This window comes from Spermophilus citellus, assembly GCF_964194105.1.
Source record: "Spermophilus citellus genome assembly, chromosome: 9".
Taxonomy (NCBI): Eukaryota; Metazoa; Chordata; class Mammalia; order Rodentia; family Sciuridae; genus Spermophilus; species Spermophilus citellus.
This window is the reverse complement of record NC_138191.1, coordinates 130652543-130665980: the sequence shown is the minus strand read 5'-3', so window position 1 is coordinate 130665980 and position 13438 is coordinate 130652543. Positions and strand designations below refer to the sequence as shown.

General features: G+C 52.2%; 1 protein-coding gene across 1 annotated transcript; it reads left to right on the top strand.

Moving 5' to 3' along the window:
* Positions 1-463: 463 nt before the first annotated feature.
* LOC308657107 (arylacetamide deacetylase-like 4) lies at positions 464-12980 on the top strand (the record flags this gene model as incomplete). The annotated part of the gene is made up of 4 exons (XM_081308568.1): positions 464-631; positions 8239-8455; positions 11614-11677; positions 12206-12980. 4 exons carry the CDS (start codon positions 464-466, stop codon positions 12978-12980), a joined length of 1224 nt encoding a protein of 407 aa, XP_081164694.1.
* Between the last annotated feature and the right edge of the window lie 458 nt (positions 12981-13438).

Genomic DNA, 13438 nt, shown 5'->3' with positions numbered 1-13438 from the left:
GCAGGTGGGCCAGGGCTGGCCTCTTGACACTGGGACACTCAGCTGCTGCCCCAGGGCCTGGGCAGGAGCACTGAGTAGGTGTTCGGGCCGCTGACTCGGGAGCTGGGGACGAGCTGTGTTTCCCTCCCTGACCAGACTGTGGTGGGACGCGTGGGCCGTGTCCCCTGTCCCCTTTACAGTTGGAGGGCTGGTCAGTGAAACCCCCGGGAGACCCTCTCTCAGATCCCCTTGACCCCACCTCCCAAGTCCCCCTGGTGGGCAGGACAGGCTTCCTGTACCCGTGAACCTTGGGGAGCCGGTTCCTCCAGTGGCCATCGCCTGGCTTGTGCTGACATCCAAGGTCCAGGTCAGGCCACTGGGTCACACAGAGCCCAGAGGAGCAGGCTGGAGGTGGCAGCACATATAACTGGGCCCTGTCCTCTTACGCAGTTCCCACACTGGCTCATCAGGTGGCCCAGGGACCATGGCTGTCCTGTGGCTGGTGCTCCTGGCGGGGCTGCCCGTCTTCTTCCTGGGTGTCTTGGTGTGGGCCGTGCTGGAGCATTTCCGCACTGCCCAGGTCCCCCGGGTCCTGCAGCACAGGGCCAAGGTCAGGTTTCTGCACTGCGTGTTCCTGTACGCCATGGCTGTGGTGAGTGCCCCCGCCCCATCTTGGAGGGGGCTCCCTGTGCATCCCCTTCCCTCTCCAGCTCTCCTCCCTCCCCTCCACTCTCCCACCCTCCTAGCCCCCTCTTTCTCCCTTCAGCATCAAACCCGAACCACGTTCCAGCCACCAGGCTCTTTTCTGAGGATGGGCAAGTGATTTCAGATCCTGTCCCTGCTTACCAAGGCCCAACCCCTCCTTCAGACCTAGAGTCCTCACCTCTGTGCACTCACCTGCCTCCCAGGTGTGTTCCCTGCATAGGTGTGAGCACCCGGCAGGCAGGGAAACCCCGTTCAGCTCCATCAGCCCGACCCCAGGCAGGGAACCCGGCCTCTGGTAGGTTCTGTTTGTTGATCAGACCATAAATGAATTGGCCCAGCGTTCCCAAGTGGGCACAACAGCCAGATTCTGAGCAAGGCTATGGGGGCGGCGTGTGGACCGGTTCCTGCCTGCAGTTACAGCAGATTTGGAAAGAACAGTCTATCCTCCTGTAGGAGGCAAGTGACTTGAGTTAATCCCAATGTCCCAACCCTGGCAGTTCACAGTGACTGTCTCTGAGGTCAACTGTGAAGAAGGAGGTGAGGAGGTGATAAGCTTAACTGTGACCATTCGGGTGTGCATTCATGTTCTGCCTCTCTAGCTGTGTGGTCTTGGATGATTTGCTTAACCTCTCTGTGTCTGAATTTCCTCATCTGTGAAATGGGGACAAGAGTATCTGTCTCATCATGTTGGTAAAAAAGTATTAGCTGACATGTGGTAAGGGTTAATAGGTGTAGAGATGTTTGGTAAAAAATATGTTCCTGTGTTGTTGGCATTTTTTTACCATGGTCCTGTTCTAGAGAGATGGACAAGTCTGATTTCTAATTTCATATATGCTACATGCCAAGGAGACAGGCTGAGGATGTAGCAGATGCCTCTTGTGCACCCTGAGTATGTGCTTCTCTGAAGGTGGAGCTGTCTCAGGCCTGTGGCTACCACCATATGGAGTCACAGGCTAGTTTGGGGCCCCAGAACTGAACACAAGGGCCTTGGATTTGCAGGTGGCCCAGAGAAACTGGGATCTTTCCCCCCTTTAGTGTTTCTCTTCAAGACTAGTCCAGTGGCTTAGGAGGCTGAGGCAGGAGGATCGAGAGTTCAAAGCCAGCCTCAGCAAATTAGCGAGGCCCTAAGCAACTTAGCAAGACCCCTGTCTCAAAATAAGAAAATAAAAGGGGCTGGGGACATGGCTCGTGTGAAGTGCTCCTGGGTTCAATCCCTGGTACCAAAACCAAGACACAACAAAAAGCGTAGTCCACAAGCCAAGAACTCCTGAGGAAGCTGCTGCAGGCTGCTCACGGGAGACTCAGAGGTGGGCTAGGGCTGGCTCTGAAGGGCCAATCCCACCCTCCTGTGCCCCCATCCCTGGGCCCCTCAGGGCTGGATGCCCATGATGATGTAACGGCTTCTGAGGTACCAGGGTTCCAGGAGACGGGCAGACCGGGAGGGGCAAGCAGTGAGGGACGACAAGGAAAAACCTGGAAAGATTCTGTGGCTGGAAACCCAGAGCCTCCTCTGGCCCCAGAGCCCCGGGGGGAGCTCGGAGGCTCTTCTCTTCTGCAAAGCCAGGGAAGCCAAGGAGTCTTCCCAAGAGTGAGAGGAGCCATGAAAACGTGCAGCCCAGCCAGGGCTCCGTCCAGCAGCCCTTCGAGGTGTGTTACCAGGGCCCTGCCGGAGGCCCAGCTTTTCCTGAAGTTGTTATAAAGGTGGCCATGGTGACTTGGGCCCTCCTGAAAGCCATCAAGAGCTGGGGCTGTAGCTCAGTGGTAGGGGGCTTGCCCAGTATGCAGGAAGCCCTGGGTTCGACTCCCAGCACTGCAAAAACAAACCAAAGATATCAACTACAGTATAACAAACCCTACTGGTTTTATTTTAAAGGGAAAAAAAGATACTACAATCAAAAAACATTTTTTTTTTGGTACTGAGGATTGAACTCAGGGACACTCAACCATTGAGCCACCTCCCCAGCCCTATTTTTTTATTTTAAAACATTTTAAAAGCTATTTATGCTAAGCCCCAGGCCAACATCATTCTAAATGGTGAAAAACTGGAAGCATTCCCTCTAACACCGGAACAGGACAGGAATGCCCTCCTTCACCACTTCACCACTTCAACAGAGTCCTTGAAACTCTAGCCAGAGCCATTAGACAGATGAAAGAAATTAAAGGGATACAGATAGGAAAAGAAGAACTCAGACTATCATTATTTGCTGACGACATGATTCTATACTGAGAGGATTCAAAAAAAACTCCACCAGAAAACTTCTAGAATTAATTATTGAATTCAGCAAAGAACCAGGATATACAAGCAATACCCATAAATCAAATGCATTTCTGTACATCAGTGATGAATCCTCTGAAAGAGAAATTAGGAAAACTACCTCATTCACAATAGCCTCAAAAAAAAAAAAAACAAAAAAACAACTTGGGAATCAACTTAACAAAAGAGGTGAAAGACCTCTACAATGAAAACTATAGAACACTAAAGAAAGAAATTGAAGAAGACCTTAGAAAATGGAAAGATCTCCCAAACAAAAACAAATGTGACTTCATGGCCCACCTGGTGACCCTTCAGAATGTGAGACTCAGAGCCATTTAACATCTCGTGATATTGTTCAAAACTCCCTGAACAGGCATTTACTATTCTAGATGCTGGAGACCAAGGAAAGAATGAGATGTGTCCTTTGCTCAGCATGGTGGTGGGGAGACACGTAGGTGATGGTGTCCCTGCAATAAAGCTTTAGAGGATTGCTAAAGAAATCTGGGAGGGTGGTGAGAGTCTCCAAGAGGAAGCAGACCTTAGAAGATGGAAAGATCTTCACCACAAGGGGAAGGAGGATGGCTTCCACAAGAACATGACCCCGAACTTGGATATGAAAGTCAGCGTGGCACTGGGTGTCACGGCGCACATCTATGATCTCAGTGACTTGGGAGGCTGAAGCAGGAGGATGACAAGTCAAGGTCAGCCTGGGTAGCTGACCTGATATAGGTTTGGAGATGCAGCTGAGTGGTAGAGCACCCCTGGGTTCAATCCCCAGCATTGAAAGAAAAAAAAAAGTCAGAGAGGTGTCTATTCACCTGAAGGACAGGTAAGAGAGTCTCCCGGGGAACAGAGGGAACAACCTCTTCTGGTGGGTGGAACCTTGACATTCAGCTGCTCAGAGCTGGCTGTGGAGGTCCGAGCTGCCTCCGCATGGAGGCCTGGGGTTATGAGATGAGTCAGGGGGAGGGAAAGACAGGTCGCCTGCACCCGGCTGATCAGTTCACTCTCTCCCAGTTCAAGCAGGGAAATAATTGTTTGGAGTTCCCTTGGAGGAGTCCCTCCATGGAGGAGGAAAGACACTGGGGCACCTTTTCAGGACCTGGGACAAGACCAAGTGCATGGGAGCAGGAGACAGGGTCTGTGCTTGCAGGATCACTCCGTGAGACATTCCACGTGGGCGATGGCATCTGATCCTCCCACTTTATCCGTGGACCTCGTCTATGGGCACCATTTTTCTCACTGTTAAAAGAGGGAACTGGAAGCTCAGAGATGGTCACACCCAGGGGTTTTCAGTGAGTTGGTGAAGGGGCTCAAACTTGAACTCAGGTTGGTTTTACTCCCAAACCCAAGCTCTTTCTCATTAATTGGTTGAGAACATAAGTCCTGCACTTAACTCCATGAACAACTTCTGAGCAAGCCACTTGGGTCCAGGTGTGCCTCAGTTTCCCCATCTGCAAAATGGAGGTGATAATTGGCTTAGAAAGGTTTGAGAAATGGAGCCAGTTAATAATCCAAAGCACCTGGACAAGTGCTGACATGTTGTAGGTGTCTACAAAGCATCACTTGTTATTATTTTTATGATTGCCACCCCCAGGCCATTTTCTTTATGATAAAAGACATGCCCCAAATGTGAGATCCACAGAGGAGACAAGCCACGGTGACAGCAATGCCCTTAGGATTTAAAATATACCTTGTAACTACAGCTCGTGAAACATTCAGATCTTGTCGTGCTTATCATTAGAGTAGAACATAGTAGTTTAGAAGCATGTTTGGCTCATCTGCAGCCCTTGTGCCATTAATGATACAGGGACTCACACTAGGAGTTGGTCTCGAGTCTCAGAGGAGACTTCAGACTTGGGCTTTTGAGCGATGCTAGAACTGCCGAGGCATTATGGACTCCCGAGATGGACTAAAGGCACTTGGCATCATGAAATGGACATCAGGCTTTGGGGGCAGGGGCAGAATGTTTTGGTTTGGATCTAAATGTACGTCCACACACACATCCTTAATTGATCCCATTATGTTTTTTTCTGTTGAATACAAGCTCAATTTAAGAGTCCCTCATAACCCGGAACTCTGGTTGCCCAGTGATGGGCATTAACCCAGGGCACTCATGCACCTTTGCCATCTCAGGCTGGGGAGAGTCCAGAACACAGCCAAAGAGAGCCAGGGTGTTGGTCACTTGCCTTGGACCATTGGCTTTATTTAATTAAGTGACTTCTTTCCACTCAGTCCCAAACTGGGCTGCCCCTTTGCAAATTCTTACCTGTCTTAGTATTTTGTCTGTGGCTTGAACAATACTGGACTGGGTTTGTTAGTGAGCTGTCTGTCGTTGTGACAAGATACCTGAGGAAGATGAAATTAAAGGAGGACACACCTATTATGGCTCACTGTTCCAGAGGTTTCAGTTCATAGACACTGGGCTTCATTGTTTCTGGGTCCCCGGTGACAAAGCAGCTGGCCTCATGCTAGACAAAGGGCAGAGAGAGAGGGGAAGGGGCTGAGGACAAGGTCCACCCACTAAAGACAAGCCCCAGGGAACTATCTCCTTCAATAAGCCTCAGATCCTAAAGTTTCTACTTCCTTCCTTAGCTCCAGAGGTTGGTGACAGGCCTTTGGCACACGGTATTTAGGGGACACTTTAGATCCAAAACAAAACATTCTGCCCCTACCCCTAAAGCCTCATGTCCATTTCAGAATGCCAAGTGCCTTTAGTCCATCTCGAGAGTCCATAACGTCTCGACAGTTGGAGATTGCTCAAAAGCCCAAGTCTGAAGTCTCCTCTGAGACTCAAGGCCAACTCCTAGCTGTGAGTCCCTGGATCATTAAAAAGAAAGTTAGGTACTTCCATCATACATCCGTAAAGCAGGGTACACAGCAACATGCCAAAAGGGGGGAATAGGAAAAGAGTAAGAAGGAATTGGATCAAGGCAAGATCAAAGCTCAGCAAGCAAACATTACATCATAGAGGGGAGGGGGGATAGTAGGGGATAGGAAAGGTAGCAGAATACAACAATTACTAATAGGGCATTATGTAAAATTGTGGATGTGTAACTGACGTGATTCTGCAATCTGCATTTGGGGTAAAATTGGGGGTTCATAACCCACTTCAATCTAATGTATGAAATATGATATGTCAAGAGCTTTGTAATGTTGTGAACAACCAATAAAAAAAAAAAAACATTACATCATACAGCTCCATGTCCAGCATGCAGGTCACGTGGTGGTGGGATGTCAGCTCCAAAGGGCTGGGGAAGCCCCAGCACCATGTCTTGCTGGCTGCAGCCTGCAGGCCATGCTCCCAGGCTGGCTCTGCTCACTGCCTGCAGCTTTCCTCGCACAGGTTTCACATTCCTGGCATTTCTAACTTCTTGGGGTCTCCACTGCAGCCTCAGCTCCACTCTCACAGCATCTGCAGAGACTCCGACTGCTACACAATACCTGGCCTCCTCGCCTTACTTTGAAATCTCAGTGGGGGCCTCCACATTTCTTACATTCTGTGTGCCTGCAAAACTAGCAACATGTGGACAACACCCAGGTCTGCTGCCAGTCTGAGAAGCAGGACCCACTTAGACTGCAGTTGCAGGGTCCTTGAGGGGGTGACACGGGGACGTGAATCCCAGGGAACCAGTTCTCTAGGAGACCCTGTGTGAGCAAGAAGCCCCCCCCCCCCCCCCCGCACTCTTCTCGAAGCAAATTCTTTCAAACAACTTCACAATTTTGTCCTCTGGAGCCTTTGGTGGGGTTGGTGTGTGTGTGGGGGAATCTGGTCAATTCCCAAGATACCCTTAAGGCATCTTTCCCCAATGTCATGGTGCAAAGTAGTTGACTTCTTTTTAATGGTGCCGATCTCTTTAGCAACCACACCTTCTTTTGCCCCAATTTGAAATATGCTCCTTTTCTGGTCAAACTGAAAGTTTTAAAAATATTTCTGGCTACTTTTTTTTTTTGGTGATTCACACTTAAATTTGGTTAAGATCAGCCAGCAATACCCACACCACAACTTGAGTCCTGCACTTCTTTGAAATTTCCTTCACCATATTAATTAGTCCAATACCTTGAAACTCAGCTTCATACAAATTCTCAGGGAAAGGACAAAATGGAGGCAAATTCTTTGCCAGAATGCAAAACAATGTCTTCTAGTCCATGTTCAATAGAGTCCTTATTTCTCTCTGAAACCTCACGAGCACAGTCTTTGCACATTCCTATCAACATTCTGGTCTTCTGAGCTCCCACCAGAATGGTCCATTCTGCTCTGCTTGCAGTGTTCTAAGTTTTCTCTAGCCTCTTACTCCAAGTACTTCAAACTCCTCTTGCAAACCAATTCCAAATGCTTCTGAACCACATCATCATGTAGAGTCACAACCCCAGCCTCACCCCCAGTACCAATTTTCTGGTAGTCACCTTTCCATCTGTTACAAAACACCTGAGGAAAATCCTCTTAGGGGAGGAAATGTTTATTTTGTCCCACTGTTTCAGAGGTTTCACTCCACAGTCACCTGGCTTTGTGGGTCTTGGGCCCATGATGAGGTAGAACCTCAGGGTGGGGAGCATGTGGCTCACCTCATGGAGGACAGGAGGCAGAGAGAAAGAAGGGCCTGGGGATGAGTCAAACCCTTCAAGGCCTGTCTCCTTTGACCTGCTTCCTCAACTAGCCCCGCCTCCTAATTCCCCGCTGCTTCCCAGTAGCTCTCATGTGGATAACAAAATCTTCACCACATGACCTTTCTGGAGCATTTTAGATACAAACCCAAAACACTGGGTAATTTATAAACAAGAGAGGGTTATTGAGCTCCCATTTCTGGAGGTTGGGAAGGCCCAAGAGTGTGACAGCAGCAGTGGACCTTTCTGTCACGTCATCCCTTGGTGGAAAGGCCAGTGTGCACGCATTTGCAAGATGGCGGAAAGTTGGGGGGACCCGTCCTTTTATCAAAGTCCACTCCTACTTCCTACTTCCTCCATAACAGACTTTGTCCATTCAGGAGGGCACTGACTAAATCACCTCCCAGAGGCACTGCCTCTTAATGCTGACTACAATGTCACTGTAATTTGGAGGGGGACAAATATTCAAATCACAGCACCATCCTTATTCAATAAAGACCTTGTGGGAGGAAAAGTCTGAAAATCCAACCCCCAGTCCAGGACACCCGGAGCCCATTGCACCCCGATGAACCTACTGTCCATGCAGAAGGCGGGTGAGGAGGGGTAAGACCCCTTAGCAGTGGCCGGTGGTGGGTGCACCTGCCAAACCGAGCTGAACCTCCATCCACCTGATTTCCCTCTCTTACATCTGACAGGGGAACATACTCGAGAAGCTGAGGATTTGCTCCATGCCCAGGTTTGTCCGCTTCCTGCATGACAGACTGTCCATAAAGAAGAACCATGAAGTGGTGGTAACCGACCTGCGTTTTGGGACAATCCCCGTGAGGCTGTTCCGGCCCAAGGCCGCGTCCTCCAGCCTCCGACGCGGCATCCTCTTCTACCACGGAGGGGGCCTCATATTCGGCAGCCTGGGTAAGCAGCTTCCCAGGGGAGGGAGGCGAGGGGGGTCTGGCTGCTGGCAGAGAGGCTTCTGGGAGAGCCTCCGGGGAGTGAGTCTACGGAGTCAGAGGCTGGAGATGGAGGGCCTGGGGCTCAGCTCAGTGGATGGGGACTCTGCCTCCATGGCCCATGTGTCTGTGATGCAATAGTCCTGGGACGGGTGGGGGCAGTGACGTCCCAGTGGGGAGGTCAGGACCCTGGAGGTGCATCCTGCCTTCCTTCCCATTCAGAGTTGCCTGCCCCTGCTGTCCGTCTCATGATGGCCCCAACCCACGTGTTGGCTCAGCTCTGCAGGACACTGTGGTCCAAACCCAGCTCCACTTGCTCCTTTCCTGGCAACTGTTTTCCCTGCTCCACTTCTCACCCTAGTCCAGTCCTCTCCCCACACCACAGGGATATTAAAAATACAAGTCAGGGCTCTTTGATGTTGGCTTCAACCATTCCTGGGCCTTGGATGAGACCCAAACTCCTTTCCCAGTCTGCAAGGCCCTGACATGGCTGGGCCTGTGACCTCCCCATCTGTCACCTGCCTCTCTCTGTACTCTCTGCAGCCCCCTGTACAACCCTGACTGCGGACATCCCGGCTCCTTCGGCCTGTCTGCTGCACTTGCCCCCTCCGCCTCAATGGAGGCGCCTATAGCTGGGTGAGAACTGGGCCAGGGCAGGAGGCCCTCCCAGCAACTCCAAATACAAGGTTCCCCAAGCTCTGGCTTCCTGGCATGTCAATGCAGGAGCTAGAAAGACAATATTAGTGCAGAAATCTACATGTCTTTCTTTGCATGGCTGGCTTCCCACTGTTCCCCCAGTCTTCTTTCAAGTGGCCCTCCCCAGATGGCCTCCCCAAATCTGCCCATTCTGTGGTCCTGCCCTGGACCTTTCTTCATCCTTGACATTGCCTGGTTAAGTGTCTGTGTGTCATTTGTCGCAATCTGAGCTTATTTGGGTCTTCCATGTTTTTCCTTGTGTCTGTCCCCAATGTGAATGAGGACTCTTAGAATGCAGGAAAGACCTCTGTTGTCTTGGTTGCAGGATCCCCAGTGCCTGGCCTATTGTCTTTCTTTTTGAAAGAATAAATGGATGAATGAGTGCTGTGTGGGCAGATACACGCAGGGATGGCTGAATAACTGCGTGGAAGGACGGGTTTACAAATGGACAAATGGTGTGTGGGAGGATGGATGGAGGGATGGATGGCTGGGAGGATGGATGGATGGCATGGAGCATGTTGCATTGAGTTCAGGCCTTCCCAGGAGTCAAGGTCTGTCCAGGAAGGGAGCATTAGAACCCAAGGGATGGGCAGGAGCCAGCCCTCCAGAGCCAGGCAGAGCCTTGGAGCTGGGTGAGAACTGGGCCAGGGCAGGAGGCCCTCCCAGCAGCTCCAAATACAAGGTTCCCCAAGCTCTGGCTTCCCGGCATGTCAATGCAGTAGCTAGAAAGACAATATTAGTGCAGAAATCTACAAAGGCAAAGCGTCAAGGCCACACAGAAGCAGAAGTCTCCCAGCTGAAGCCCGTGCAAGTGAGCCTTTAAAATGCTGTGACGGGTGTGTCCTGGCGTGTTGGGGCTCTCGATTTGATTTTTAAACTAGAACATGACAACACCATTTATCTGAAGGCAGAGTGTCTGGGTGCCCCTGGACTTGAGGGCCAGGAAAGATGGCCGCTTGCCTCAGCCTGGGAGCTGCCAGGTCCCTGTAGCCCAAGGTTCTCCCCAAGGCCAAGCAGGTCTCTGGGGCTGCTCAGACCTCAGTACTTTCCAAAGCCCCCAGGACACTGCTGAGGTGCAGTGTGGCTGAGACCCACGGCTAGGTGCCTCCGGCTTAGGGGCGACCCCCAGGACACCACTGAGCCCCGCAGGGCAGATGCTCTGTTTCTGCCCCCTCCTCACCTCTCCCCACAGCACTGATGGCGCATGCTCCTCCTTCACAGGCTCCCCAAACCCGGGAATTACCAGATGTGGTTTGGAAAATCCTGATGCCTAAGACCCCACCCAGAGATCCTGATGGAAAGGGTGGGTGACTGCCTGGGCGAAGGACATGGGTACTTCCCCAGGGCCTGTGTGTGGGCAACGGCAGGGAGAGGGGTGCAGTCAGGGGTGTACTTGGCAGATTCTGCGCCTGACACTGGGCCTCGATCCCCACGCACTCGTGTTCACGGTCCTGTGTCTAGAAATGCAGGTACTGGCCTCCAGGGGGCAGTGTTACAGGAGGTGGGGAGTTGCCCCGTGGTGGGCACAGAAGTAGACTGTGAAGCAGAGGCACAGTGTTGAGTGCAGGGTTATCACACAGCGAGGAAAGGCCAGAGGAGGTGACATGCAGCCTGAGAGAGGAGCAGGCACAGAGGCTGGGGCAGAATCACTCCCACATATTGGGCTCCCTGTTAGGATGGGGTGGGGCTGGCAGTGGTGTGAAATCTTACAGTCATCCCCTGTGCTTTGTGTGGCTGTTCCCTGTTTGGTGCCAGCCATGTCCCTGTGCTGTGTGACAATGCATGGTGTGCACTTGTGTACCCAGGTCACGTGGCCCTCTCTGGGGAGGTGACCCTGGCAGGTCATACAATAGTCAGCTGATCTCCGGAGCAGCTTGTGGGCACATGCCTGACCTTGGGAACGTGATGTGTACCTGTGTCTATGGGAGACGGTGCTGAGTCTCTTGGTGGAATGTGGAGGCAGATGTCACCTCCAGGTCAACTCCTGTTGGGGGGGTTCTGCTACATTTGCCCCCCATTCCCTGAGTCTTCCTCTGTCCCTGCTGAACTCCTGCTAAATGAGTGACAATGTCTGGAAAAACGACCCATCCCGCATCACTTATTCCCTGCTCAACATAGATAATGAAATCCTTCTTCCCTGGGGGGCCCACCTGACCCCTTCCCTAGTCCTGGCTTCTGCCACTCCAGGTCCCCAAGCCTTCCTGGCCTCAGTTTCCCCCACTGTAAAGTTAACGTTGCACAAAGTGAGCCCAAGGTCCAGGAGCCCTGGCGTTCAGGAGAGTGGGGCAGGCGTCTGGCTTTGCCCAGGGGGCACAGCCAAGGCCTCGGAGGAGGCCAGCCTCGGAACAGAGAGCTGGTCTGCCCACTGCCCGGCCTGGGTGGCGGTGGCCGTCCCTCATGGGCGGCGCCGGGCCTGTCTTCCTGCAGACAGTTACCACAACGTGTGCAGTTTCCTGGCCCGGGAGACGGACTCCGTGCTGCTGTCTGTCGGGTGAGTGTCGCGAGACAGCGGGGGCTTCTCCGAGGCTGGGAAGGTGGGGGCAGCTGGACGAGTGCAGCCCAGAGCGAGGCCCCGACTCCAGGGGTTGGGCGCAGGCGCAGGCTCAGCACCGCTTGGAGCAGAAGCCTGGGAAGACGCCCACCTCGGGGCAGCGCAGGGACAAACTGTGGGCAGGAGAGCCGGGTCACTAGGAGGCCACAGCACGAGCCAGGGGCCTGGAGGACACAGTGCAAGGAGGCATCCTAGTGGGAGCCAGGGAGCAGCCAGGGGAGGGTCAGTGTCCAAGGGGTGAGTGCCGGGGCGGTGCCGGGGACCCGGAGGCTGGAGACAAGGGCAGCTGTTTGCACCCCACCCTCTTCTCTATCACGGGACAACTTCAGGTTGACTGACTTTCACCATCTTTACTTTTGAGTCATCTGAGGATAATAGCTACAGTGGGACAGGCGGTGGGGACCCTGTTTGAGCAGCCTCCAGCGACACCCGCGCACACCCGCGTGTTCTGGTCCCTCTCTCCCTTAGGTACCGCAAGGCCCCGGAGCACCATTACCCTGTGGCCCTCACAGACTGCCTCAACGCCTCCATCCACTTCCTGAAGACCCTGGAAGCCTACGGGGTGGACCCCTCCAGGGTGGTGGCCTGTGGAGAGAGCGTTGGAGGAGAGGCTGTGGCCCTAATCACCCAGACCTTGGTGGGCAGAACAGATCTTCCCCAGATCCGGGCTCAGGTCCTGATTTATCCCCTGGTACAGGCCATCAATTTACAGTTACCCTCCTTTCAGCAGAACCAAAATGTCCCGTTCCTTTCTCTACAACTCATGATGACATGTGTGTGTTCATACCTGGCCATTGACTTTTCCTGGAAAGATGCCATGTTGAAAGGGGCTTGCATACCCCGTGATTTCTGGAACAAGTACAGGAAGTGGCTCAGCTCTGACAACCTCCCCAAGAGGTTCAGGAGCAAAGACCAGCAACCTGAGACCCTTGCACCTTTTAATGAGGCCGCCTATTTGGAAACCAAACACATTTTGGATGTAGAACATGCAGCTCTCATAGCAGAAGATAAGATCATCGCTCAGCTTCCCGAGGCCTTCCTGGTGAGCAGTGAGCTGGACCTGGTCCGGGATGACTCCCTTCTGTATAAGAAGCGCTTGGAAGACCAGGGTGTCCGTGTGACCTGGTACCACGTGGAGGATGGCTTTCATGGATGCTTAGTTTTATTTGATAAGAAGTTTTTCTCTTTCCCATGCTCCCTGAATATTATGAATGCTGTAGTCAGTTATGTAAAGGGCATATGATGATTACCCTTGTGCCCAGGGCAGGGCCAGGCATGGATGGCCTTTACCAGGAGCTGGGGCCTTTGTTGAGAAAAGAGATGCTGAATCAATTCATGGCCCAGACAGGGAGCATGCGACAGGCTAACAAATGTCTAGTTTCATATTTGAGAAAATCCGAATTGTCTGTTTTTTTCCACTGTCAATAAGGTGCCATGTTGCGCCTAGCCTCAGCCTCCTGTGTTCTCATTCAGGTGAAGGAGATCCCAATAGGGGAAGAAAATGCCTTCAGAAAACTTTCAAATTTCTCACCTGTAAGGTCCATGCAGAATAAATGGCCTCATCTTTCACACTGTCAATGTTGCATCCACACCCACGGTGACAAAGCATTGCGGGGCCATGCCCAGGTTCCAGGTCATGACCAAATCCCAACTCAGACTGGCTGCACATAGTCTTAGAAATTCCAAAGAAACTCTTCCTGG